Source organism: Bactrocera tryoni, chromosome 3 (assembly GCF_016617805.1).
Source record: "Bactrocera tryoni isolate S06 chromosome 3, CSIRO_BtryS06_freeze2, whole genome shotgun sequence".
Classification (NCBI taxonomy): domain Eukaryota; kingdom Metazoa; phylum Arthropoda; class Insecta; order Diptera; family Tephritidae; genus Bactrocera; species Bactrocera tryoni.
In genome coordinates this window covers 24,127,544-24,154,625 of record NC_052501.1, presented here as the reverse complement: position 1 = coordinate 24,154,625, position 27,082 = coordinate 24,127,544, and the positions used below count along the sequence as shown (strand labels likewise).

The following is a 27,082-nucleotide window of genomic DNA, read 5'->3' as shown; positions in this document are numbered from 1 at the left end:
CGATAATCGAAGAAAACTGTCAACATAACCTTTATTTTTGACCTGCTTTGACGTGGTTTTTTTCGACTTCGCTCACCTTTGCCACGATATTCGGTCGATTGATCGTCTGTTTTCCGGTCTTTAGCATAGATCCAAGACTCATCATCACTAATAATAAGTTTCATGACATCCTGATAGTCGGAAAGCAATGTTTTTTCGAAAAAATTTAGTGATTTCCGAACTAATCATGCTTTCACTATTCTTAGATCCAAATGTTCTTTCAAAATGGTTTTCACTGATCCTTCCGATATTCCAATAATGCCAGTAAGATCTCTCATTGTTAACCGTCGAACCTCAAGCACCAAATCCTTTATTTTATTGGTTGGTCATAAGTTGATGTTGGTCGACCTGGACGTGGTTCGTCGTCAACACATTCTCGACCCGCTTTGAGCAATTTGTACCAATCAACAACTCCTGTTTCGATAATAATAATTTGATTCCGAATAAGTTAATATTTAAACTCTAGATAAATATGTAGATCACCATATCTTAAAAAGAGAAATACTTATGCAGCTTTTCAAGCCTTTTGGACAAGGATGTTCGAGTTAACTGAAGTGAAACTATTTTGTTTAGGACCCAAAATTAATTTCTCCTAGTCGTAAAAAGTTTCCAATCTGAACAGCTATAACTATGGCGAGATTGGAGTTGCTAAGAGCCAGTAGTTTGGATGACCTCTTGCGGTTTCAACAGAAGATCTCGCAGTCGCACAAGTTCTGGTTATTAACCAGCGCTGAGTTCACTGCAGGTTCAATGTTTTAACGCCAGAAAGTAAGCAGGCATCAGAGAACCGGATTGACTTCAATCGGTTGAAATTCTGTAAAAAGTGCCCTTCATAACCAGTCCATAGACTTTGCAGCTTCCAGTAATTCCTGTGCTGCAGCCGGGCACCCATACGGGTGGAAAAAACTTGCAGCTACTGCTAATAAGGTCACGCCCTCCTTAATAAGTTTTCAGCGCACAGTCAGCAAGCTCAAAGCCAGTATAACCGCTCGACTGTCGGAGTGAATGCACACTTCTCTGAAAGAGGCTACACACCGAAGCAGTACTACCACTTGATGGGTCATGTTTGAGTGTTCTTTGAACACGCTTCAGCTGCTTAGCTAGTGTGGTTCTTCCAAGAGCCCACCACCAAACAACGACCCCATAAAACAATATTATAGCTTGAATCTGTAAATTAGCGTGTCTGGCTATTTTTGTAATGGAAAGCCATGGAGTCTACTTTATCACTAGCACAAGTAGTCGAGTGGCACAATCATATAGTGAAGTTCGTGAAGTCGACGAAAACTTGTCTCAACCGTTTAGAACTCGTTTGTAGCTCGTTGTTGCTCACTCTAATGTTTTCAGTAACATTTTCAAATAAACATCTGCCAATAATACCACCATTTAAACTAAAGTACTATACTATATCAAGATATATTTAGTATATATAGTATATATAGTATTTTTAATTTAACACTTTATTTAAATTGTATTTATAAAGGGCTGTAATTCCTTTCGTTCTCAATAATATCAATTCTTATTTTTTATCATTTCAGCATATATTTGCCAATCAGCGCGCTATTCAAATTAGGATCACGAAAATCGAACGGAACTTCCTCTCCGATTTTTGCATATCAGCTCACCGATCATTTCATCTTTTATTCAGACAGGTAAGTGCTGGAAGCAAACATGTTTTCAACGTGCTTCTCACCTGAATTCGTGGAAATTATTTGCATTCATTTAAAGAAAGTGGAATTATTTGCCATTTCACGTGGCAACAAGCGCTGATGAAAGCAATTGACAGACGAGTTGTCTGAATAAGCGGCACATATAGGTTAAGGCAGAGATGCTTTGTGGTGCAATGATTTTTTTTATCTTCTTAAAAGTTTCTAAACAGATGCGTCGGTTTTATCTTTATTTCAAAGTTTCGGCATTTCTAAGGAGTGATCCATTTCGAGGTTCTCTACTTAAAAAAAGACACATAGAAATAATTCCCGATGACTCATGACAGGTAACTGGTGAATGACATGCGTGATGATTTGCTCCAAGACCTGAATCGAAGCGGGATTGTCCGCATAGACTTCAAACTTTACATATCCCTACAGAAAAAAGCCTAACAGTGTCATATCACACAATCTTGGTGACCAATCGACCAGCCCAAAACATGAAATTATCTGTTCACCGAAGTGTTAACTCAATAAATTCATTGATTGATGTGATGTGTGGCAAGTAGCGCTGTCTTGTTGAAACCAAATGTCGCCGAGATCACGAGCTTCAATTTCAGGTATCAAATAGTCGGTTATCATTGCGCTATAACGGTCGCCATTTGCGGTTACGTTCTCACCGGTATCATTTTTGAAGAAATATGGACCGATGATTCTACTGGCCCACAAACCACACAAAACCGCACAAACCAAACATCTCTTCATGTTGCTCTTCGTCCCAAAAGCGGCAATTTTGCCTATTTATTTTTAAGTACCCATTGAGCCAGAAATGGGCCTTATCGCCGAAAACAATTTGGCTCAAAAACGTCGGATCTTCTTGGAACTTTTCAAAAGCCCTTAGACCGAAGCGAAATTTTGGTCGAGTGGCTTCAGTTCTTGCAAAAGCTGTTTTTGTACGCTTTCAATTTAGGATCTCGACGTAAAATGCGCCAAATCAGTTCATCGGTTCTCCGTCAGTCCGAGTTGCTGCCAAAGACGCCGAGTCGACGTCTACGGTCTTCGTGTACACTCTCAGCTACGGCTGCTATATTTTCACCACTACGTGCTGGACCTGCTTTATTCGGTAAAATATTATCCAATAATGAATTCTGGGTCCCAAGATGGGTGATGATGTTGCGAATAGTACGCTCAGAAGTCGATTACGTTGACCATTTATTAAAAAAAATGTAAAATCGTAAAATTAAAAAAATATAAATCGCATGCGATAAATAACACGAAATAAAATCTCATAACAGAAAAAGAGTTCGCATTGCCTCCTATAGCCAGCGATTATTGCTCACACTCATATTTGAACACTCATATACATATGTGAGTGCGTGTGTGTTTCTCAGTTGTTTTTGTTATTTTTTTCAACTCATTCACCCATTACGTTGACATTAGCTGTGACAAATCAAAATCTCGTGTTCCGTACCCATACAATGGCATGCAATTTAATTGCGCTGGAATTGTGGCGAATTCACATTTATATGCGCATGAGCATGCTGTTAAGCAATAAATATTGTCATATACTGTTAATTAATCGCTGAGACAATTCAAATATCGTTCAAATGGCGCACTCGCGTGCATATTACGTATACGCAATGCTGTTCGAACGACCGATTACAAATGTGAATGAATTGTTTTGATATTTTTTTCAAGTTTTTTTTTTATTTTTCTTGCATTATTAGCTTTGTTCTGTGAGTAAAAGTAGCATTGTACTGTGTGTGTGTGTGAATGTGGCTCCATATATACATACATATAGTATATGAGTTATTTCATATCGGACAAGAGCGCCTCTTCATTCAATTGTTTCATAATGACTTTATTTATTATGTGTGCCAAATGAAACTCATATACATATATGTAAGTACAAACACTAAAATATATATACATATATGTATTTGTATTAATTAGAAATCGTTAACAAATTTATTTGTTTTCGAAAACTGTTTCTCTCCACGTATTCTTAATTATAGGCTTTCATTTATTTGTTAGCCAACAAAGTAATCTGTGATTTTCATATTGTTCACTTAATTTTTGTGAAATTTTTTCCTCCCCTTTTACTCCTATTGTTGTTGGTGATCGTAGTGTGACATGCAATGCAGTTTTGTGCGACAATATTTTACATTTTTTTTCCACGATTACTTTATATTTTATTATATTCTATATATCTGCATGTTTGTAATCATAACTGTTCGTATACATTACAATCGGCACGAACTTGTAAATATTTGCCTTAACCGCCTTTGATGTGTAATGTAATCATAACACATTGTTATTGTATTGTTCTCAAAATAAGAGGAACGTATGAATTTAAAAGGTTTTCTAAACAAAGCACGGTTTTGATATACATTTTATATAGTCATAAATAATATGGCAGGACTGTTTTATTATCATTCGAAAGAAAATTCTTTGGTATTATTTTCTGAATATCTCTTTCAAATGTTGGCCGCGTCTACGTCTCAGTTGGTCCATCCGTTGCGTTCAATTTTCGATGACTCGTTTGTGCATTTCGATTGGTAACTGGCGAATGACACGCATGATATTTTGCTCCAACAACTGAATCGAAGCAGGACTATACGCATAGACTTTCAACTTTACATATCCTCACAGGAAAGGGTCTAACGGTATGATATCATATCTGCTCACCAAAGTGTTCTCTCAATAAACTCATTGATTGATGCAATGTGTGGGAAGTGGTGCCGTCTTGTTGAAACCAAATGTCGCCGAGATCAAAAGCTTTAATTTCAGGCATCAAATAGTCGGTTATAATTGTGTGATAACGGCTTGACTTGACTCACGAGCAATCTTTCTAAAAAAGACTATTGAAAAAGTAACTACTTGGATCGCCCTTATAAACCCGAAAAAGTGATCGAAAACGTTAAAAAGATTATAGTTTTTCTCCACGGGACCATGGAAAACCGCTCAAAGGAGACATAATTGATAAAAATACATGATAAAAATTCCATAATTACTTTAAGTACAAAACATATTTTAGTCTTCTATTCCTCTACGACATATTTCGACAATCCTTATTATTATGGGATGAATTTATTAACTTTAAAATAACATTTTTTTTGTCTGCTTGCATTTCGTCTCAGAGACACTTTGGGAATCCAAAGATTTGGTGCAAGTGAATCATGAGTTAGGTTAGATTAAGTAAATAGACTGACTTTTTGTCAGGCCACGAAAAATTTCACTTGTGCGTTTGAATGCCCAGAACTCCTAGGTAAAGATCGAAAAGACTGTCGGGTATCTACAAAACGACTACAGCCCGCCACAAATTTATTGAGCCGGTTATAATCTGTTCCAGCCAATTCGCCGTTTTCATAGAAAGTATGACAAAAGAGATGCCTCAATATTAATCTGGCGAAAGCTGTACAGTAGAGGAGAAAATGCCTAAATGTTTCCACCACATATTTCTCTATGCAACTTTGATGACCTCAAAATCTTTAACCCAACCACGTGAGTGCCATTAGAACAGCGTCCAATTACGACATTTATCATTGCGGTCATGTGAAATTGATAAGATTTAGTAATAGCTCCTGGACCAGAAGACTTTTGCAACCCCACAAATGCTGGTTGCTGACTAAAGTTTACTGAGCTCGCGTGAGGCTCATTGATTTAGCGACCGAGTGCACAAAAATCGAAGAATATCTACTCGTTCCCATCCTTTACAGTTTCTGACAGTCCACGCTTCTAAATCCATACACTATGTTTCAAAAGAAATTACAATTACAAACTCTGAACATAACATCATTGAAATGGTCTGCACGACTTCTATTGCCTGAACAATTTCGATGAACCCAATTTTCCAGTACTTCACCCACCAAATCAAGTCATATATCATGAATAGCTAGTTCAATATGGACTTCCGAAACTTGAAAAGGATCTGGTTTATTTCAAAAGATCAATGACTTTAAATAAGCCAGCAATAAGCGTAGACTAATGGTGTCAAGTCCGAATTTTTTGAGCCCATTCAATGTCACAATTTCTTGAAATAATCGAATCTCAAAACTTTTCTCGCAATAATTCGGTTGTTGCACGTGCTGTGTGGCACATGGCGGCGTCTTGTTGGAACCACATATTTTCAAGATTAACTTCTTCCAATTGCAGCCATAAAAGGTTGGTTATCATCAACTTATAGCGCTCTCCATTGACAGTAGCGCTGTCACCACCTTCTTTTCGAAAGAAGTGCGGACCTATGATTCCAACAGACCAAAAAACACATCAAACTGTCAATTTAAGTGCATGTAATGGTTGTTCATGAATAATTTGTGGGTTTTCTTCGCACCAGAAGCGACAGTTTTGTTTATTTACCGCATCACTCATATGAAAGTGAGCCTCAGCGGAGAAGATGATTTTCGTAAAACTAAATCGTTATCGTTTCCAAGTTCTTCCAAGGCAAAAACAGCAAATTCACATCGTTTACGTTGGTCCATTGGCTTCAGTTGTTGGTGAGGATGCCTGCACGGCAGCAATACCTTCATTACTTTGATCATTAGATCAGTTAATATATTAATGGTACTATATATTCTGGAATTTTTAAACTCACCTAACCCCTTAAATGGAGTAACATAACTCCAATTATAGGTCCATTTTTTTAATAAATGAGTCATAAATTCTTATTATTAATTTTTTTTACGTCTTTGCTCTTAAAGTCTTCTGGAAGAGTGAAAAACAGTGCATCAGCCATCATACCTGTTTTTTTTTTTTCATTTTCCAAATAAAAGTTTGCTAATTCATGCGATATTTACCTGTTTTAAAGTAGGTGAAGGCCAGAAGAGACCACAATCAACAGATGTATTCAAATTTTTGCATTAAATATTTCTTGTTTACGCTCATAATTGATACACAAAAACTCGGCGAATAGTTTATTGTTTATAACCCAGAAGTAAGTTAATCAAATCAAAGTAAAAGTGCAAAGAAAAATTTCAAATCAGCGATTTTCGAAAGCAAACAAACCAGAAAACGGGAATGAGCCAAAAAAGGCCAAACAAATAATTTCCTGAATTTGATAATTTGATTGTTTAGAACATTTAGGCCTACACTATATACACAAATAACTATAAATATATATGTATGTACACCCTTATATACCTATATATGGTTGTCAAAAAAGTCTTGCGGTATTTTCGCTAGTTGGCGCTGAAAGCGCGTAGTTCTAGTTTTATTCGTCGAATCGGGTCACGCTATACCTTTTTGGTTTGATTGATTGTGGTTTCTTTTAAGTCGTTCGTGAGTTATACCGTAGCAAACATGAAGCAAAATAAAGAGAAAATACGGCATATTTTACAGTACTACTACGATAAAGGCAAAAATGCATCTCAAGCCGTCAATAAAATTTGTGCAGTTTATGGAACCGATACAGTTTCCATTTCCACCGCACAATGATGGTTTCAACGTTTTCGTTCGGGTGTAGAGGTGGTCGAAGATGCGGCACGCTGCAGAAGGCGAAAATTGCGATAAAATCGCTGAATTGGTCGAAAGAGACCGGCATAGTAGCAGCCGTAGCATCGGTCAAGAGCTGGGCATGAGTCATCAAAAATTCATTTCAATTTCAATAAAAAAAAAAAAAAAATACAATAAAAATACCGCAAGACTTTTTTGACAACCCATTACATTTTGGCATGTTTTAATATTGGTATGATGAAAAATGGAAAGCATATCAATTAAGAGTTTATTATTGCAAGCATTTAAATTACAATTGCACGCATAAATATTTAAGTCATGAAAACCAATTAAATGCAACAACGCCAATCGTGGCAATTTTAACATCATTATACCTTATATAGACATACATATATGGGGGCATACATGCAGACATACATATTTTTACTGCGGTCAATTAGTGAAAGAAACATTTCATTTGCACAAACAATGCGATTTTATCGTTCGTATTTTACAATTCATGAAATCCCATGCTCAAATTGCACAGCTTAGTTGTTGTAACTATATTTTTGTTGTACTGCTGTCGACTATAAAAAGATGTAATTAAAATTTTCACAATTTATTTAATGCAACCTTCACTTTTGGCAAACTGCGTGCGGCAAGTGAGCGGTGGTTCCATATGAAATGTATGTTTATGTAAATACAGGGTGTCGCCCGCATTGTACTACAATAACAAAAAGTAATATCTTTTTTTTAATCAATGTACTACATTTATTTTTTTTATTGCATAACAAACTTTTTTTATTTATTTTATGGACCGTAGCCACGCATATGCATCTTGCTTCTTCTTTATTGGCGTAGACATCGCTTACACAAAGTTTACAACAGCGCGCCAGTCGTTCTTCCTTTTCACTATTTGGCGCCAATTGGAGATTCCAAGTGTAGCCAGGTCCTTCTCCCCCTGATTTTTCAAACAAAGTGAAGGCCTTTCTCTTCCTCCGCTTCACCCGGTGGATACTGTGTCGAATACTCTCAGGGCTGAAGTGTTTTCATCCATTCGATCCATCTACTCGAGGGAGTGCCAAAATACCGTCTGAATTCCCTTTGTTGGAAATGACGAACTGCAAAGCATAGTACCGCTACACTATCCAAACCCTCTTTTCGGTATCCCAAGCATTGATTTTTAAACAATTTCATTAATAACCCATCAAATGAAAAAAAAGTAAATCAATTACTCACACAGAAAAAAGTTAATACTTTTTTTTATTACAGTGTCGATTCGTGTGCCACCCTGTACATATGTACATACCCATCACTATAGTGCCGATTGAACTATTTTCCGTGTGAATTTATAAATTTGATTTTTCAAATGGTGTTTTGTTTTTACTTTAAAACGTGAGGTGTCAATCGTCAATCACGCATTACGTGGTGTTTTCATACTTTTGCATATATATGAATACAGGATGCAATATATTTTGTGTCGATAAGGTAAGGTAAACAGGCTGATATTCGTGGAGCCTCAAATATCCCACATGGTCGGCTATAGACACGTGTCCGATACTTAAAACTCCAAAGTATAGATCAGAAAGACAGTCGCATATCGACAAAGCGGCTTAAGCCTGCCACAAATTTATTGAAGATTTTTTTATTGAATAACAATTTCAACCAATTCGATTTATTGAGGCGGCTTATAACAACTCCAGCCAGTTCGATTGATTCGAAAATGAAAAATGAATGAGGAATGACAATCGAGATGCTTTAACCTTAGTCTTTAGAAAGCTGAGATACCACCACCTCATGTTGTTCGGAGCAAATTTGACAAGTCCTCCAAAATCTGTAGCTCCACCACCTGAGTGCCAATAGCGCAGTATCCAGTTAGAACTCTTATCATTGCGGCGTGATCTCTTACGTTGCTTACTTAGAACGCAAGAAGATGGTGCAACATTGGCTCGTACCTATCCCTGATAGTATTTATGTGAGATTATAATTCTTGCAAGCTCATCGGCTTTAAATGTTCCAGCGATGCAGCTGTCACCAGTTACTCATACAAGTCAAATAGAAGCTTGATCATTAATTTGTATTTTTTTTTAGTAAAACAAGAATCAAAGGGAACGCTTTATTGTACAGAAAAGCTCAATCATTGTAGACTACTTGGTCGAGCACCTGCTACTAGTTACGTTAACTCGGTGTAAATGATTTTTTAACTCGTCAATAATCAATCTGTTAATCAATCTGTAGTAGTTAAATCTGTAGATCTGGGTACTCTGTTCACTTCTCGTATAAATTATTGTTGTAGAAACTGAATACTTTGATTCTAAATTTCACAGGGCCCACCATATTATATTGAAATTACTAACCGTCCAGAGTTTTTCCCAATTACCAACATTTGCCAACACATATCGATTTTGATTCTCATCGACTATTTTGCTTCCTTCTGCGAGTACGGAAAAGGGTATCGAATTTATGTTCCTTTCAGGCTACCATTGTCACTCGATTTAAAAAATGTTTAGAGCAAAGCACCTTTGAAAAAAACGCTTCAACTTTAAAGCGGGAAAATATATTCTTATTCATTATTCGTGTACGCAATTTAGCCTTATCTCTCGATCAATAAGCCAAAACTTAAAGCCCAATAAACGTTGAAGCCAAAATCACTGCTTTATCTAAATAAATAGTAAACATTTCAATTCTTTTTTAATCTTTCTAGTTTTTTATTATCTCATAAACAAATATTTTTTAATAATTCATTTCTTAGAAAACTTAGTTTCCGCCACTTAATGAGCACTTGAAACACTTCCAAGACTGTCTACACTCCTATCGCGAGCACATGTCATCATTAATAGCCGTTATCTGTCGTTAATTGTTGTTAAATTGTGGTTTTATGATATAATGACGTTTAACGTTTATGAATTGCCTTTGGTTTCAAATTGTTCAAAATGTGCGAGTTAAGTCGGTACTTTTTACTGTAACTTCTGTATATAAGTATGTATGTACATATGTATATTTGTGGATAGACCGATAAAATCACAGCACAACAGTGATAAATTCATAGCTTTGTGGTTTAAAATACCATACATATGATGTAATATTGTAATATTTTAATGAATAGTAACAAAACTACTTCCAAATCATCCAAATTGCAAATAGATTTTTACTATGCTACCAAGTCTCTAAAACAGTATGCTTCTTATAAGAAAAGTTTCGGGAACCATTTTTAGTTTGTTACTGTTTCGACAGAGACCATTTAATGAATAAATTAGACATTTTGATTACAAAAACGCATTTATTTCTCTTTTTTAGAGAATATCCATCTCTCGAAAAACTTACTTTGGCCTATCAAATGACTTTATGCCAATAATTTTCAGATAACATCTATAGTACCTAAGATCTTTATATCTCCAACTCTAGGCCTTCATTTCTATTCCTATTCTTCACAACATTTCTATCATAACCTCATTTTTCTAAAACTCGCTTTATCCCATACGTTGCTACTTCAAAAAAAATCATAAAATTATCGTTTGATTCATCACTGACTTATGTTTTTCGCAGACTTTTTTCTCGATGAATCATTGTGTTGTTAAGTGCGAACTTTTACAATACTAAAAAAAGACATATTTTCGTTAAATCGGAGTCGAATTCGTACAAAATGTCAAGAGTCGTCAATCTGTCTACGCAAAGAACTCCACTAGTTAGAGTCGGTCATCAAGCGTAATAAAACTGTAAGCAAACTTTTCCAAATGGCGGTGAGACCTAGCCTAGCTCTGAATTTTCTACAAGACCCCAGCCACCATTTAAACCAAATTTCATCAAAGCACAGTTTTAGAAATATCTTAGAATTTGTATCGCCATGTATTATAACGGTTGTTTTTTAGAGGTGTGATTTTCAATGAGGCAATACTTTTTCCGAGTTAGTCAGCTGTCAAAAACTGTGACTTGATATTATATACAAGGTGCGTTCCAAAGTAAACAGAACTTGAAAAAAACAGATGGTTTTTTTGGCAAAATCAATTTATTTTATTCAAAATAGTGCCCTTCTGCTTCCATACAGCTTTTTGCACGGTCCAAAAGTATGTCGAACAAGTGTTTTAGCTCGTTAGCCGGTATGACCGCCAGTATGCCGGTGCAAGCCTTTTGAATGGCCCCTCCGTCTGCATAACGCTTTCAAGGGCAAATACATTTTTCCGAAAAGGAAGAAGTCGCACGGTGCCATATCAGGTGAATATAGGGAGTAGTTAACGGTTAAAATGTGATTTTGGTCAAATAATCGGTCACAAGTGTCGATCGATGAGACGACGCATTATCGTGCAACAAAGACCAACTTTCATCTTCGCGATATTCGGGCCGAACACGTCGAATACGGCGCATCAAACGCTTCAAAACTCCAATGTAGAATACCACATAAACGTTTTGGGCGGGTGGAGCAAATTCTTTGTGGACAATACCCTTGGAATCATAAAAACAAATCAGCATTGTCTTCACTTTTGAATTCTCCATGCGCGATTCTTTTAGTTTCGGCTCGTCCAGTGCCTTCCATTCAGCACTCTGGCGTTTCTTTTCGGGATCGTATTGGAAACACCACGTTTCGTCACCAGTCACAATTCTGTAAAGGAAGTTTTTGTCCTTTTTTGACCTCTTTAATGATGTATTTCGAATGTTGCATTCTGAGCAATTTTTGATCGTCAATCAATTTGTGCAGAACAAACCTTTCGTAAGCCCAAATGTTCAGTCAAAATGCGATAAATCGATCTTTTGGGGATGTTCAATTCCAATTCCATGAATTTCAATGATGATTTCGGCTGATTTTTGATGAATTCACGCACAGTTTTAATGGAATTTCCGGTGATCACAGATTTTGATTGGCCCACATGTTGATCGTCATTTATGTCCTCACGGTCGTGAGACGTGAAAACGTTGAAACCACTCGTGCACTCTGCTACGGGATAAGCAATCATCGTCATCGTTGTCGCTTTGTTCAAAGCTCATTTTCGCACCGATAACACAAACATACTGACACTTAAAACGCAATAACTTCACTTCCAATCAAGCACTTTTGTGTGAAAGGGCACGTTGATAAACCAAATTGTCGTATTTGGAGTGATGAAAATCAACCATCCACTGTTAAGATGCCGTTACATCCTTAAAAACTTACTATTTGGTGCACTCTATGGGCAGAGGGAAACATTGATCTATATTTCTTCAAAAATGAAGCTGACCATCATGTTACGCTCAATGGGGCACACTATAAAGCCATGATTAATGACTTGTTCGTACTTGAATTCGACGAAGTTCATGTGGACGACCTAAGGCTCAATCAATACTGGACTACATGTCATGCAGCCAACGAAACAATAAATTTGTTAAACGATGTTTTTGGTGAGCGTATTATCCGGCGTCGTGGGCCAGTGAAGTGGCATCCAGGATCATGGGATTTAACACTGTTGGACCACTTTGTGAGATTATATAAAGTCGCTTATATTTTTAAGACACAATATCAAACCCATATCTTTATATTAAACGTACATTCTTGGTGCTAACATTCAAAAATTACATTATACTTCTCTGATCCATTAAGAGTTTCCCAACATTTTTAAGGAAAAGACACAGAAACTTCAAGTTTAATGTGGAATGTTTATTATCATTCGAAAGAACATTATTTGGTATTTATTTTTTGAAGACTATCTCTTTCAAATGAAGGCCACGGCTACGTCTAAGATGTTCCACCCGTCGAGTCCTATTATCGATCACTCGTTGGAGCATTTCGACTGGTAACAGGCGAATGACAGGCCTGAATCGAAGTGAGATTGTCGGAATGGGCTTTAGACTTTACATATCCCCACAGGAAAAAGTCTAAAGGTGTCATATTACACGATCTTGGTGGACAATCGACCGGACTAAAACATGAAATTATCTGTTCCCCGAAGTGTTCTCTCAATAAATCCATTAATTGATGCGATGTGTGGGAAGTGGCGCCGTCTTGGTGAAACCAAAAGACGCCGAGATCACGAGCTTCAATTTCAGGCATCTATTGTCGCTTATCATGGCACGATAACGGTCACCATTGACTGTTCGTTCTCATCGGCATCATTTTTGAAGAAATATGAATTGATAATTCCTCAGGTTCACAAATCTCACCAAACCGTTGTTTTTCTGGATGAAATGGCAACTCTTTAATCTTTTCAGGTTGTTCTTCGACCCAAATGGGACCGATCGCTGAAAAAAATTTTGCTCGAAAACGTCGCATCTTCTTGGAACGTTTCGAGAGCCCATCGAGCGAAGCGATCTGTATTTTTACGTTGAATGAATTAAGTTAAACTATTTGTAAACGTTGTTCAGGTGTTCGTCTTTCCATGATGAAATGCCAAAGGCCAGCGCATTAGATCCGGTACTCCTTTTGGGTTGCTTGACTTACTTTTTATATATTAAGCTATTGCCTTTATTACAGTTCGAACCAAAAATTTCGAAAAATCCGAGATTAAATTTGATAAGAGGCTGAAACATACTGTTAATTCTCGAGTGTCTGTCCAAATTCTTTGGAATTCATAGTTTGATATTTTACATTTTATCGCGACCGGGATTAACAACGGGATCAATGTTCTCCGGTTCGTACGTCTCTAATTTTAACTACAAGTAAATTAAAGTGAAACAACAAACAAAACAAAAGTGAGCTCGTGTTACACATACATATTTTCCCATACATACCATATATGTATATATACCTATAAGTATAATATATATGTATGTATATAACAACATAACGCCTCAAAGAGAACTTTGCATAAGTGATAGTGTCATCCAACCCCAAGACCCATATCGCATTCGGTACAAAAAAGGCAAGCCCAACGGCGCGCAAACAACGTTCGTCAGCACAACTTCCAATTGCATACCGACATTTGTATGTTCGGAGAAATAAGAGTAAAAATAATAAAACGAACAGAAAAACGCCAAAACGGAACGACCCATTGTGTGAGGGTTTTTCCCCCAGTATTGGGAAAAAATCGTCAAATCACTGAAGAGCACTCAGAGAGCACTTACCGCATTGGCGATAAAAATAGAGTGGCTTAAACACTGGTAAGACTAGTTACTGACATTAGCATGGCTAAGATGACAGGCCAATACGACGAAACGTAAGCAAAGCAAAACAAACAAAACAACAACAGCAAAGACATATTAAGCGCTACAGGCTTTCGAACCCTACGGAACACCAACAAAATGCAAAAAACACATTTGTTCAACTTCAAATTTCATGAGTAAGAAATTGTAAAAATACAACACAAACAAATTATTAAGCTTTTTCCGAACGCCGAACGCTGAACGCTGATCGCGGCATGTGGTGGAGCAAACAGCACAAAAACAAAAAACCAGCAACGTCGATAGCCACGTGAGCGCCAGCAGCGCTGAGTAAGGAGTGTGTTAGGTGTGCTGGTTGCGAGCACACTTGCCAACGATTGAGCTGCGCTCACAGCTGGAGCGATCTGGAGCAACAACAAGCGGTTGGGTTTGGCCACCAAACTGCCGATCGTGCGCTCATCTCATGAGCGGCATTTAAATATTTGTATGCTACCTCTAAATATGACTAGCTTCGACTCGCCGTTTGACGGCGGCCGATCGTTGCGACTTCAATGCGCTTTTGCGGTCGCGGTCACAGCCACAGGCCGCCAACCATAAACAGTACCGCGGTAGACGTTTAGAAGAAAACACTGGAACACGCTGAACTCGTCGTCGTCGCTGAGCGGAGACCCCAGTTTGAACGACAATTATCGCGACGAAGCTTAAAAAAAAAGAAAAAAAAAACACAAAAACAAAAAGAAAGAGAACAGACAGTAAATAAATAATTAAAATAATATTAAGTCTATAAAGGCAATAAGCGCGCATATTGATCGAGCACAACACGGCTACGCTACAGTACAGTTTCGGGTTGCGGAAATGTGTTGAAATACCGTAATCAATAAAATTTAAATTCCATAAAGACGGCTAAGGCGACACGAACGCTCATAGCGAAAGGGGAGTGCAATCAATTTTGTGTGCTGTTTTTTTGTATTTGTTTTTGGTTTTGGCTGATTACGAGTAATCAATGACATTTAATGACAAATACACACACATATACAAACATACATATTTTCATGCGCGAAAAATAAATAAAACAAATAGTACAAAGTGCAAAGCAACAAAGCAACAAAGCTACGAAGCAACGTTTGCCAACGTGAAGCAAGAAAGTGTAAAAATATGGAAATTCGTTATTAATATTATTAAGCAAATAAAGTAAAATACTGCGATACAGTAGAGAGCGAAAACAACAACACAAAAGAACTTGCAAAAAAGCCGCAGAAGCGGGAGTAATGAACACCAAAATCGAATAAAAAAAATACAACAACAAAAGCAAAAAATAATAACAACAACAATGAAATAAAATAACAACAATAAAAATAACAAAAAAACTTGCGAAAAATCGGCAAAAATAAAAGCAGATAACAACGAAGACGTAAGGAAAAATACAACAACAACCAAATTATCAAAACTTGCCAAAAGCGGCAAAAATATATGAATTAATTAACATAATCATAGAAAAAAATACAACAACAATAAAATTACAACAAACATAACAAAAAAACTCGCAAAAAGCAGCAAATAAGCATTAAAACCCGAAATTAAAAGGAAAAATACGCAACAACAACAACAGTTTACAACAACAAACTGGAACAACAACAAATATTACAGCAACAACAAGAACAAATATACTAAAAAAACTTGCAAAAAGCAGCAAATAAGCAATAAATATCGAAAATAAAAAGAAAATGTATACAACAACAGCAATAATAATTTAGAACAACAGATTGCAACAACAATAAATATACGAAAATAACTCAGAAAAAGCAGCAAATAAGCAATAAATACCTAAATCAGAGAGGAAATATATGCAACAATAGTTAACAACAACAACAACAACAAATATACCAAAAGAGCTCACAAAAATCAACAAATACCGAAAAAGCATATACAACAAGAACAATAATTTGCAACAATTTACAACAAACTACAACCACAAAAAAATTACAAAAACAGCAGTAAAAACAAAAACCAGCGAGATAACGTGGAAAATTGCATAGCGACTGCTGTTCGGTCGACACTGCTAAAGGGTTGCCGTGCGCGAAAAAGCTTGAATTTAACAACACAGCAGCAACAACAATACAACTAAGAGCAACGCTAATTAAATAGAAAAGCAATAAGCGCAAGCAACAAGTGAGAATATACCCAACAACAACAACAGGAACAAAGCAGCAAAATAGATTATTTAAGTAATTTAATAATAAAAACAGCAACAGCAACAACAAAAGACAAAAGCAACAACAACAAAAAACCAAAGCAACAAAAACCGTGTAAGTTCTGCGGGCGCAAGTGTGAAAATGCTGAAAAGCCAATTACATACTACTTAGTAATAGCCGTGGAACGGGCGCGAGTGACGTTGAGAAGCGCCAAGTCACAGGCGAAAAAATTCAGCGAAGCGGCGCAGACGACGAAGAAGCTGGCAAATACCGAATACAAATCTGTTTGACTACAACTGGAGCTGACACGCGATTTATTAGCGGTTAAGGGCTGACGCGGTGAGCGCAGTCGAACACTGGGAGTTTGGCTGGTAAAACAAGTCACCGTGACCGGAGCACGTTGTGGCGACGTGCAGCTGCTGAATGTCATTGGGAAGCAGTTTTGCGAAGCGGCAGCAGGAACAATAATAATAACAACAACAATAATAATAGTAGTAAAACAAAAGTAATTAAAGCAATTTTGTGATATAAGCTGTGTAAATGAGAGCATTATGCAAAAGTGAGGTTAAATAGAGACTCATAATAACTTCTGTTTTTAATTTGAAAAAAAAATACAAAAACCAGCAACAAATATTAATAGCAAAAAAATATTTTTGTTTCTAATTTGAAAAAAAAATACCAACAAAAAACAATAACAAAAAATTATAAATAAATAATAAAATAAAAATACAAAAAAATTATAAAAATTAAGGAAAAATATAATAACTGCAACCAATATTATTAAAAAAAAAAACAATAATAACGACAAAAAAATAAGAAATATAACACAAAAACAAAATAAAAAAAATAAAAACAACAAAATTTTAAGAGCAATTAATAATAATTAAAAAAAAATTCAACACAAAAGATATATAAAAAATTATAGCAAAACAAAAATAAAAAAAATATTTTTGATTTTGCTTCGTAACGAAAATTTCCAGCGGACATGATAGCGAAGCTGGCTTACAGTTATTAATTGCGTTTTAGAAGCAGGCAAACAAACAACTAAAACAACTGCGAAAAAAAACAAATACAAGCTTTTGTTAGGAAGAATGTGTTTTTAAAGCGAACTCGGCGATAAGCAGATTAAAAACAATAAATACGTGTGAAAAAACTATAAAAAAAAGGGAAAAATAAAAATAAGAAAGAAAAATAAAAATAAATAAATAAAAAATAAACCAGAAAAAGTACAAAAATTAAATCTATATCAATTTGAACTTGAATAACTGTAAACAATTGACATTGGTGCTTGCAACAGCAAAAACAAGCAATAATTAACGCAAAACTAACAACAACAAACGCAGCGAACGCTTGCACATTACTTAGACAACTAGTCAGTTAGTCAGTCAATCGAGTGCGCTTTAAGTGACTAACGCTGCGCATTAGTACAACAATAACAACAACAATAGCAACGCACAAACCGGTTTACCGTGCAAGGTCAACCGGCTAACGCCGCCAAATAAAGCGACTAGGAAAGCAAACGCAACAAATCATTCAAACATTTGTACCGTTAAACAGACTAGAACAGTAGGCGAACAGACAAGCGCTTCCGAAAAAGAAATCCGAAAAAAAATCCGAGAAAAAACACGTCAAATCAAATCCTTGTGACAAGCGCCAAAATGGACACGACACTCACCACCTGGTTCAGCTGCAATGAGGAAACACAATGTTATGACACAAACAACAACAACAATGCGCACAATGCGCACAATGAGAGTAACAATATGTACAACAGCCAGAGCAATAACAATGACAATAGCAATAGCACTAATTATGCCAACACAACTGACGTACAAGTCACATTTAATCAGCGCAAGCCGAACGAACTACGCCAGACGCGTTTGCAACGTCAGCACGAGCAGCTGCATCACTCGCCGTCGTCGTCGCCGACACCGACACAATTAGTGCAATCACCTGACACGCTAAGTGCAACGCAAACTCCAGTGGCACAAAGTGCGCAGCACGCGAGCGTTGAGAAGTCCCGTACGCCGAGCTTAGCACAGCGTTTGACGCGTCGCAAGCGTTTGCAACGACAGAAACCCACCGAACTGGACGATGCCGATTTTGCCTACGCCGCCGATCTGGAAGAGGAGGATGAAGAGGAGGAGGCGGTGCTCAAGCAGCAACAAGAGGCGTCCACCATGTTCAATGTGACGCCGCTGATGGAGACAATGTGCGCGACGGAGCTACCGGCATCCACGTTTGCGGAGAAGCGCTTGAGCCACTTCCAGCAGCAACATCACAGCACACCATTCGATGGACAGCCATCATCCTTGCCGAACTGCTTTGAAACCGCCGGTTCGATCAGCACCTTCCATCACCAACATCAACAGCAACGCTATCAGCACCAACACCAACAGCATCATCATCATCACCAAATGCATCAGCATCATATACGCGAGCGTCGCCTTAAGCATGAGGAGTCCTTCGACTCGTCGACCACCACAACAACCAACACCACCGATACGCCGGCCAGTCCGGCGAGTCCGTTGTTGCGTCGCCATCATTTTGCCATGTTGAAGCGTGATAATTCCACACACTCGGAATCGTCGAGTCGTTACTCGAGTGTGGATAGTTTATTGGAGGCGCGCAAACCCGATCCCGAAGCAATATTGATCAATTTGGGTTTCGGTCCGGTCGGTTCGGAGGATATACTCTCACGCATACCGAAACGTTTTCTCAAGCCATCACAGGTGCGCGGCATCGATACAGAGGCTTTCGTACGGCGCCTGCAATTGGCCAGCAATCTTGCCGATCACAGCGTGTTGGGCTATCGTGGTCTCACCGGCAATCCGGATATACCGCCATCGCGTATTGTCGCTAAAATCATGCAACGTTTCGAGGTGAATGAGCGCAAAAAGTCAATGGGCTCCATTGAGCACACCATTTGACAGTGTAAGGCGTCGCGTATGCCGGAATTCATTCGTTCTCACCAGTGCCAAATAAGTACTTTTATGTGTTAACCGAGCGGAATATGTTGTTACTAAATTAATAATATTTAAATAAAATTTTATATCCCTTAAGTAGTTTTAGTCGGTCTACATCTAGTTATTGGTAGTTTTAGTTGTTAATTAAAGCGAAAAAGAATATTGTAATTTGCCATTGTACTTAACATCGGTTGAACTTAATTAAGTGAATATATTGACATAAAATTGTTACTTAATTTATTCTTTTTAAAATAAATTTTAATTTTTTTAAATTTTGAAAAAAATATGTAAAATATTTTTACTGTGACTTAATGATTATTTCAAGGGTTCCTTTGGTGCTCTTGCAATTTAATGGTGATGGTGTTTGACAGCGAAGAATCTGGGTCCATTTCGGTTACATAAATCCCACTTTAAAGGAAGAGTGTTTTCAGTAAAACCCTATCTTCCCGACTAATTAATCTTAATAGACCGCTTTGCGCCCTCATTTTTCGGAGATCGAAAATTATATCATTCATTTTATAAGAGATTCTCCTAAATTGCAGTATTGAGAATAATAAATTGCTATGTTTCAATAGTCAAAGTAGCACCCCTTGGACTTTTTGGTCTATTTCTCGAAATCGATTTTTTTTTACCTTATTCAAGGAAACAGAATTAGTTAAGCAGGGAATTTTTTTAATAATTATTTCAATAAATATATGTACTTTTTTTCCTTCTTTCTACCAACTTTCGTTCTTAGATCCGTCTTCGGAAAAAAAATTCAAGTGATAACAATTTATTGACATTAAAATATTAATTTTCTAGAGGCTAACGCTCTGTTATTATGGTATACGTCAGATCAATAGCAAAAATTTGTGAGTTCGTTGACATTTCACTCGTCAATTGAGAGATAACTATAGGTAGAGGCTTTTCTGAACGAAGGCGCCATACTACAAAATTTTTTCAACATTTTCTTACTTTTGATATATTGGGTGGTTCATTAAGTAATTTCGTTTTTTTTTTCAAGGAGTTACATGGGTCTCCTCGGGTAAAAATAGCACTTTTTCAACAGATTTTTTCCTTTATTTTTTATGGTTACAAATATACAAAATTAAAACAGAAATCTGGAAATTTTTGGAAAAAAATAGTTTAAACTCGGCCAATGCGACGCCATTTCCGGTGACCCCTCAGAAAAAAGATGCGCCCACGATGACAAGATAACTCTTTACAGGATCATCTAAAGTGAAGAAAATACGTGTTTCAGTTGAAACCTTAACTTAGAACTTGGACGAAGGAAACAAAACTGAAAATTGAATTTTTCACAGACATTTTTATAAAAAAAATTAAAATTGCGTGACAATTTTTTTTAATAGTTGTAATCGAAAAAAAAAATCTTTAAGAATTGTATCTCGAAGCCCGGTGAAAAATTTCATGAAGATTGAAAACTATTACAAATCATTTAAGGGTCTGGTATAGCCACCCAACTAACCCACGAGAACTTAGATTATAGAAAACTCAGACTATGGAAAAATTAGACTATCGAAAAAACAAGAAAAATCGGTCTTTTGAAAGTGGTATAGCTCCTTAAGAAAGTTTTTCACAAAAAGGCCTTACTATAAAAGCGTTGTAATATATAACGGTGAAGCGGTTAGGTGTGAAGTTAGCTGCGAAAATATTCAATAAGATCAGCTTTCGTCATCAAAACAAAATTTCCTTATGAAAGAGCGAATGATTGATTTGTACACAAAAAAAACTCACTTGAAATTCAATGCTATGGAATCCAGCCAAAATAAAAACGAAACTTCAGAACCTGTTTGGTATATCAAGAAAGGGGTTTAACCAGCCTAGAACCTTAAAAAATACTTACTTTGACAAATTTATTCTGGGATTAAGAAACAAGAAATTGAAGTTCTTTCTCTCTGACTTTACGCATATATTTGAGTGTTTAAAAATGTTATATTGATATTTTGATACAAAATGGCGTGTACTGGACCAAATTTAGGAATCCACTTTTTCAACGAGACCTCGTTGGGTGCCAATGATTCTAAGAACTTGTGTTATCTGAAAAGAACTAATAATCTGTATGTCTGGCTTAAAAAGTTAAGTTATTTAACGAACAAAACAATTTCGGGCAAAATTGCTTTAACAATTTCTTTGCTGAGAATAGAAAAAGTATAAATGTTTTTCACATTTTATAGTGCTTCGTATACACTTTATGATGTTAAAAATTTTAAGCAGTTGAAACCAAAAACAATTTTCATTTTTTCAACTATAGACGAGCAGATAAAAACCAATTGAGGTTTTGCACTGCGACCTATGGTCTATTGTGCCTTCTCCTATATCACATTTGGTCACAAAGGCCCAGGTCAAAAGATCCTGTTCGCGTAGTTGATTCCTAGAGCTTTGGGCCTGCTTCTACAGATTGCTGGGTAATCTATAATCAGTGTTCTGGAGTTTCCTATTCCATAAAACCGGCAGTCAGCTCGATCGCTTTTCTACTTCGAACAAGAGTATGTAACATAACAGTGTTTTATAAACCTGTTGAGAATTAGTATGCATGAATGAAATTGTATTCATGCAGCTGGATTTGGATCAGACATCGCGATGCTTAGTTGGTTATGAGTACAGAATCCCTCGGAAAGCCGTCTAGATCTTGCTTTTGATATTCAAGACATACAGTCTCTTTAAACGATCACATTTCCAATTTCTTCATTCATCGAATTTGTTATTATTTCGAATAATTGCGTTCTAAAGCGTAGAAGCCCAACATTTATTGGTTCAATTGGCTGCTATTTCCATAGACTACCGCTATTTTTGCTTACAACCCTTCGCCACACATGTGCCACACACTCGTACAATTGTTTAAAAATAAATACGGTAATGACTTAAAATAGAAATTCAAACAATAACTTGCACAAAATGCACACAAAGAGGGTATTAGTTAAAGAAAAATAAAAATATCATACGCCAACAACAAACAATAGCAAGTTACGTGTGCCGAGTGTGTGCTGTGTGCGCGTTCAAAGCAAATTCTCTCTTATCTCATCGAAGGTATCGACGTCAAAGGCAAGAATGCGCAAACGGACGAATGTTACGATGTTTGTCGCTATAGCAGCGATGAACAAACAAATAAATTCATAAAAATCATAATATCTATGAGCGGTTGTATATGTGGGTATGTTTTGTGCGTAGTTATGTAAGCTGCGGTTCCACTAATTTTGCTTATCAGTGAGCACTTACGCTCATACATATTTATAAAAGAAAGTCAATGCATAAAAACCACGCCCATATTTTCATACTCGCCTTTACATATGTATTTGCATATTACTAACATATATACATATGTATATATATTTATGTACATATACATATGTGAACTTTCTTGTAAAATGCCAGGAATGTGTAAAATCACTAAAGGTTTCTTCGATTTCCTTGGCGCTTCATGGCAATTGCCAATTAGCGTAAATGAATTTCAACTGCAAGCGATTGCATTGCGGACAATCACTGGCAATTGAAAGTAATCATTAAGCGTCGCTCCGAAACGATTTCTGGAAAGCGATATGATAAGTGCACAAACTGACATACTTTCAAGCCTACATGTACTAGCCCATGAATGCCAAGATGTGGCGATATGCATGTATTAAGGTGAGCCAAAAACTAGGCTATCAAATTTAACCCATGAGTTGGAAATAAATAAATAAATAATACATTCCTGCGGCGACACAAATTGTAGCTTTATTTAAAAAAGGCGTAAAAACTCTGTTTTCGTGAAAAATATGATAATTTTTAAAATTTTTATATATGTTGTAAAGTGTTATATAGAGTATACATTAGGGTGTTTTTTTAACAATTAATTTTTTCAATTTCAATGAAATTTCCTTGGAAATACCCTAAAAAAAATTTGAGCCCTTAATCAGCTCACTGTATCCTCCCGTATTTGTTCAGTAGAGCTCCACAGGCCTACTTTATGCCCAGTACTTCCGCTTGGAAGATGCTATCTCAGTTTGGTAGACGGACGTCCCTACTTCGCAGTCCATTACCTATTGGGTTAGTATCCTCCTCCCTTACTATGCCTCTTCTCCACTTACGTCTAACGGGTATTCTTACCTGGAAGTGGCTATAGGCATCCAACCTTGGGAGGATATATACATATATTCTGATCTATTTAGATTTATTTATTTAGAAGTGGTTAGTGTACCGCTGTGTCCTCAATTTTTCAAGTTCCAGCCTCCTATCTCCTTGATTCTTATAGCAACAAATGTTGCAAGCAGCATATTAAGCGCAACAATCGGACATGACTTAAAGACCCTGGTAACTCCTGCACTGGCTACCCCCGATATCTGTTTAACGCTGGCGACGACAGAAATAAGGTCTGTAAGAATTGGTCTAATGATAGCCGCGTACAAGTTAAGGCCACAGACTCCGAATTTTGGTAGTAAATTTTAATAACTTCGACTCGTTGGATCGTATGTCTTTCCATGATGAAATGACAAACCTTACTGAAGAGAAATTTCAAAAGAGGGGGGAATCGGTCTACTTTTGTAGTGCCCTATTGAAAAACTCTATATCCACACGACTATATTGGGTTTTAGGCCTCAGTTGCTGCCTAGTATTCTCTTTCACGGTGCCATATAAGCTCTTTTAGCACATTTCTCTATATTCATTTTTCAGCTCAGTTCGGTTTCAATCTCGACCCCGAGATATTTTGTCGCATGGCAGAAAGAAATTGGAGAACCATTGAGTGTTAGAAGACGAAATTGAGGTATTTTGGTTCTATTAGTGTATAGCATAAATACGGTCTTACTAGGATTAACTCCTAGTCCGTTGTTTGCGGCCAAAGGTGTAATCTTACTAAGGATTTTTCCATTATTTCACTGATTTTGAATTGAAAGAGTCCTGATATTGACATATGCTTCAACTTTAACTCCTCCTCCGTTAAGCTTGATTAATGGTTTGTTCGATGCCACCATCCATAGAAGCTGAGAATGAACCCCTTGAGTTCTTTCCAGCTTCTTGGGATTTTAGATAACTGTATACTTGCCTTATAGATTCTTTCAAGCTTCGGAACCAACGGAAATATGTTATAATCGACAGTTTTTCAGCGACAGTTCCTTGAAGGTTTAATTTAGCTATAACAAATGATTTTGAATCAGATTTCAGTTTGCAGGTGTGTTATATGTGACCAAATATAAAGTAAGTCACGGATTGGGAAGTACAAACGTACCGAGAACTTCAGTATCAGAATCATGCATTATTCAGTCTAGAATTCAATGAATTTCAGCAAAAGTACATAAGTATATAGTATATGTATCTATGTATCTATGTATATAGCAGTTCATAAGCACATACATATGTACATATGTATGTATGTATGTATCTACTTTTATTTCATTTTCAAATGCTAATTGAACCGTTCGAAAACGACCAATGGATCTATTCGGAAATTGATGTCAACCGTTAAAATGTAAAATTCCGCCAGTTTGCGCTCTATCTTCAACCGCGGACATGAATTTATATCATTTCAAAAGAAACAAAACTAGGTTTTACATTTAAATATGTGCATATTTCTACAACTGATTCGACATTTTTAGACAAGCATGCATTAGGGTGGTTCGCTAGTACTCTGACAAATAGGTTCTTAGTCGCCTCTACGAAAATCTATCCAAACGTGAACTCTTAATTGTAACGGGAAGATCTTCCGTTTAGTCATGCATAAATTAGGGTGGTTAAAAAAAAAATATAATTTCGCTTGGTACTCTGGAAAATAGGTTTTTAGTCAACTCTACGGAAATCTCTCCAAGCATGAGCTCTTAATTTTAATGGGTAGCTCCGCCGCCTTACAGTTTTTTATTTTTTTCTTAGTATCAAAGAGAAAAGGACATAACTCGCTTCCAACTACTTAAAAAAAATATTTTGTAGGAAATTGAATGCTCCACGACAAAATATCTCGTTCTACTGATTTTGTAGGAAACAAAAAAAAATATTTTTTTTACCCACCCTAATTGTATGTATGTAAATGTGTAGCTTCCTTACATTTTGATTGAAAATCGAAATTGTAATTGTTTTATTCATTTCGATTTTCTTTGAACCCGAATTGTAAGACGATTTTGGTCACGTAGCAGGTGTCACTGCAAAAAAAACCGAATTGTCAAAGCAATCGAATATTTTTCGGAATTCCGTTTCATTCGTACATACATACATACATATGTATACATGTTGAATCACACGTATTACACATTTTCCGATTTTCTTCTAACAATTAAGAAAAATTTTAACACTAGAAATAAAAATATTCAAAATAACGGCTTATAAGCCGTTTATAATTTGAGCTTCTGCTACGTAGTAGACACTACGGGACGAACTCCCCAACAAACGGGTTTACGTACCCAGAACGAACTCGGATTTGTGTTGGAGGAAGGACTGCCGACACGTTGGTATTCTTCGAAGTTTTTTGGCAGATGTTCACTGACATTAAAACAACAATAATGATAACTTTTATGTTAAAAACAACATAACAGGCTATAGAGCTCCGCGTTACAGCCAAATCAGTTATGGTGTAGAATATACTTATTATACATATATTCGCACAATAGAAATCAATTGAACTTCGCAGAAATGCTTTAAAGAATATTTTCAATATTTCTTATTTTATTTTTTCAATTATTTAGAAGTTCAAGTTGATGTAGCATTTTAATCTATAAATAGAAATCCTTTAATTGCTCTAAATCTACCAACGTAAATTTCACACTGTTATACATAAGTATACATACCTACATGTCTTCATACGAGGGTTGCGATTATATTTCAGGCTTATGAAAGAAAAATTAATAGTGACGATTGAAAACGATTTTAATATTTTTCAAAATATTTTCTTTGAATCAATATAACAGTTGGAACCGATTTTTTTCCTACGACAGCCGGTTCTAGGCACCGGAGTTGACTCGGATTTCATCCAACCAAGGGCTGTTTTTTCGGCGATCGCACCCCGTTTGGATCGGTAAGTGTTAACCGATTTTCGTAACACCTTAACATGTTCGAAATACTATACATTTGTAGTTGGTATACATTTGAAGCAGAAAATCATTGATCGCATATTTTTCGCTCGACACAAACGGATTTTAACCTGCCGACATATCAATTCTTTCAGAGCATATTCAGTTTTCTACGAATTTTGCAAGACCCGGAATGAAACGTTGGAGACCATATGTATGTGTATATAAATGATTAGTATTATGAGCTGAGTCAAGTTAGCCCCAGACAGACAGACTGTACTCGAACTAGTCCCTTAGTGACATATCGTTCTGAAATTTTGCTCACGTTCTTTTCTGCCCAAGAACCTTACTCATTTGCCGGTACAGCAGTTATCGGACTGTTCTAACATATACATAGCTACGTGACTGATCCAAATCAAGTTCTTGTATGTAAAACAGATTGGACATATGTATTAACTTCACAAAACTTGACACGGAGTATTTTCTAAGGCTATGCCAAAATCTCCAAGCATGTTGTTCAGATCGAAACCCTATCGCATATGACAGGTAAAACTTCAAATAACTTTTTACAACTCACGATCTTGTCCATTTCCATAAATGTAAACAGCAACCCTTTTGTACATATGTACATACATTAATTATTTGTTGTCCAACAATTTTATTGAAGTATTTCCACGCGCTACTCAATGTCATGACTTAAAGTGAGACAGGTTTTGACAAAGTATTTTACTTATATGAACGTGTGTGTACGAATATACATGACTAGAGGCGAGTGTCTA

At 36.4% G+C, this 27,082-nt stretch overlaps 2 protein-coding genes across 2 annotated transcripts in view; both read left to right on the top strand.

Moving 5' to 3' along the window:
- The window catches only part of LOC120772776 (calcium release-activated calcium channel protein 1), a 167,921-nt gene that overhangs the window by 120,539 nt on the left and 20,300 nt on the right, over nucleotides 1-27,082 (top strand). Inside the window, exon 4 of the mRNA XM_040101555.1 lies at nucleotides 1,575-1,688. Coding sequence (XP_039957489.1) covers nucleotides 1,575-1,688 — 114 coding nt within the window. The remainder of the gene's footprint in view (nucleotides 1-1,574; nucleotides 1,689-27,082) is intronic.
- On the top strand, nucleotides 17,258-19,576 carry LOC120772777 (signal transducer and activator of transcription C). Its single transcript, XM_040101556.1, has one exon. The coding sequence runs from the start codon at nucleotides 18,028-18,030 to the stop codon at nucleotides 19,297-19,299; it is 1,272 nt and encodes a 423-aa protein (XP_039957490.1). The 5' UTR covers nucleotides 17,258-18,027; the 3' UTR covers nucleotides 19,300-19,576.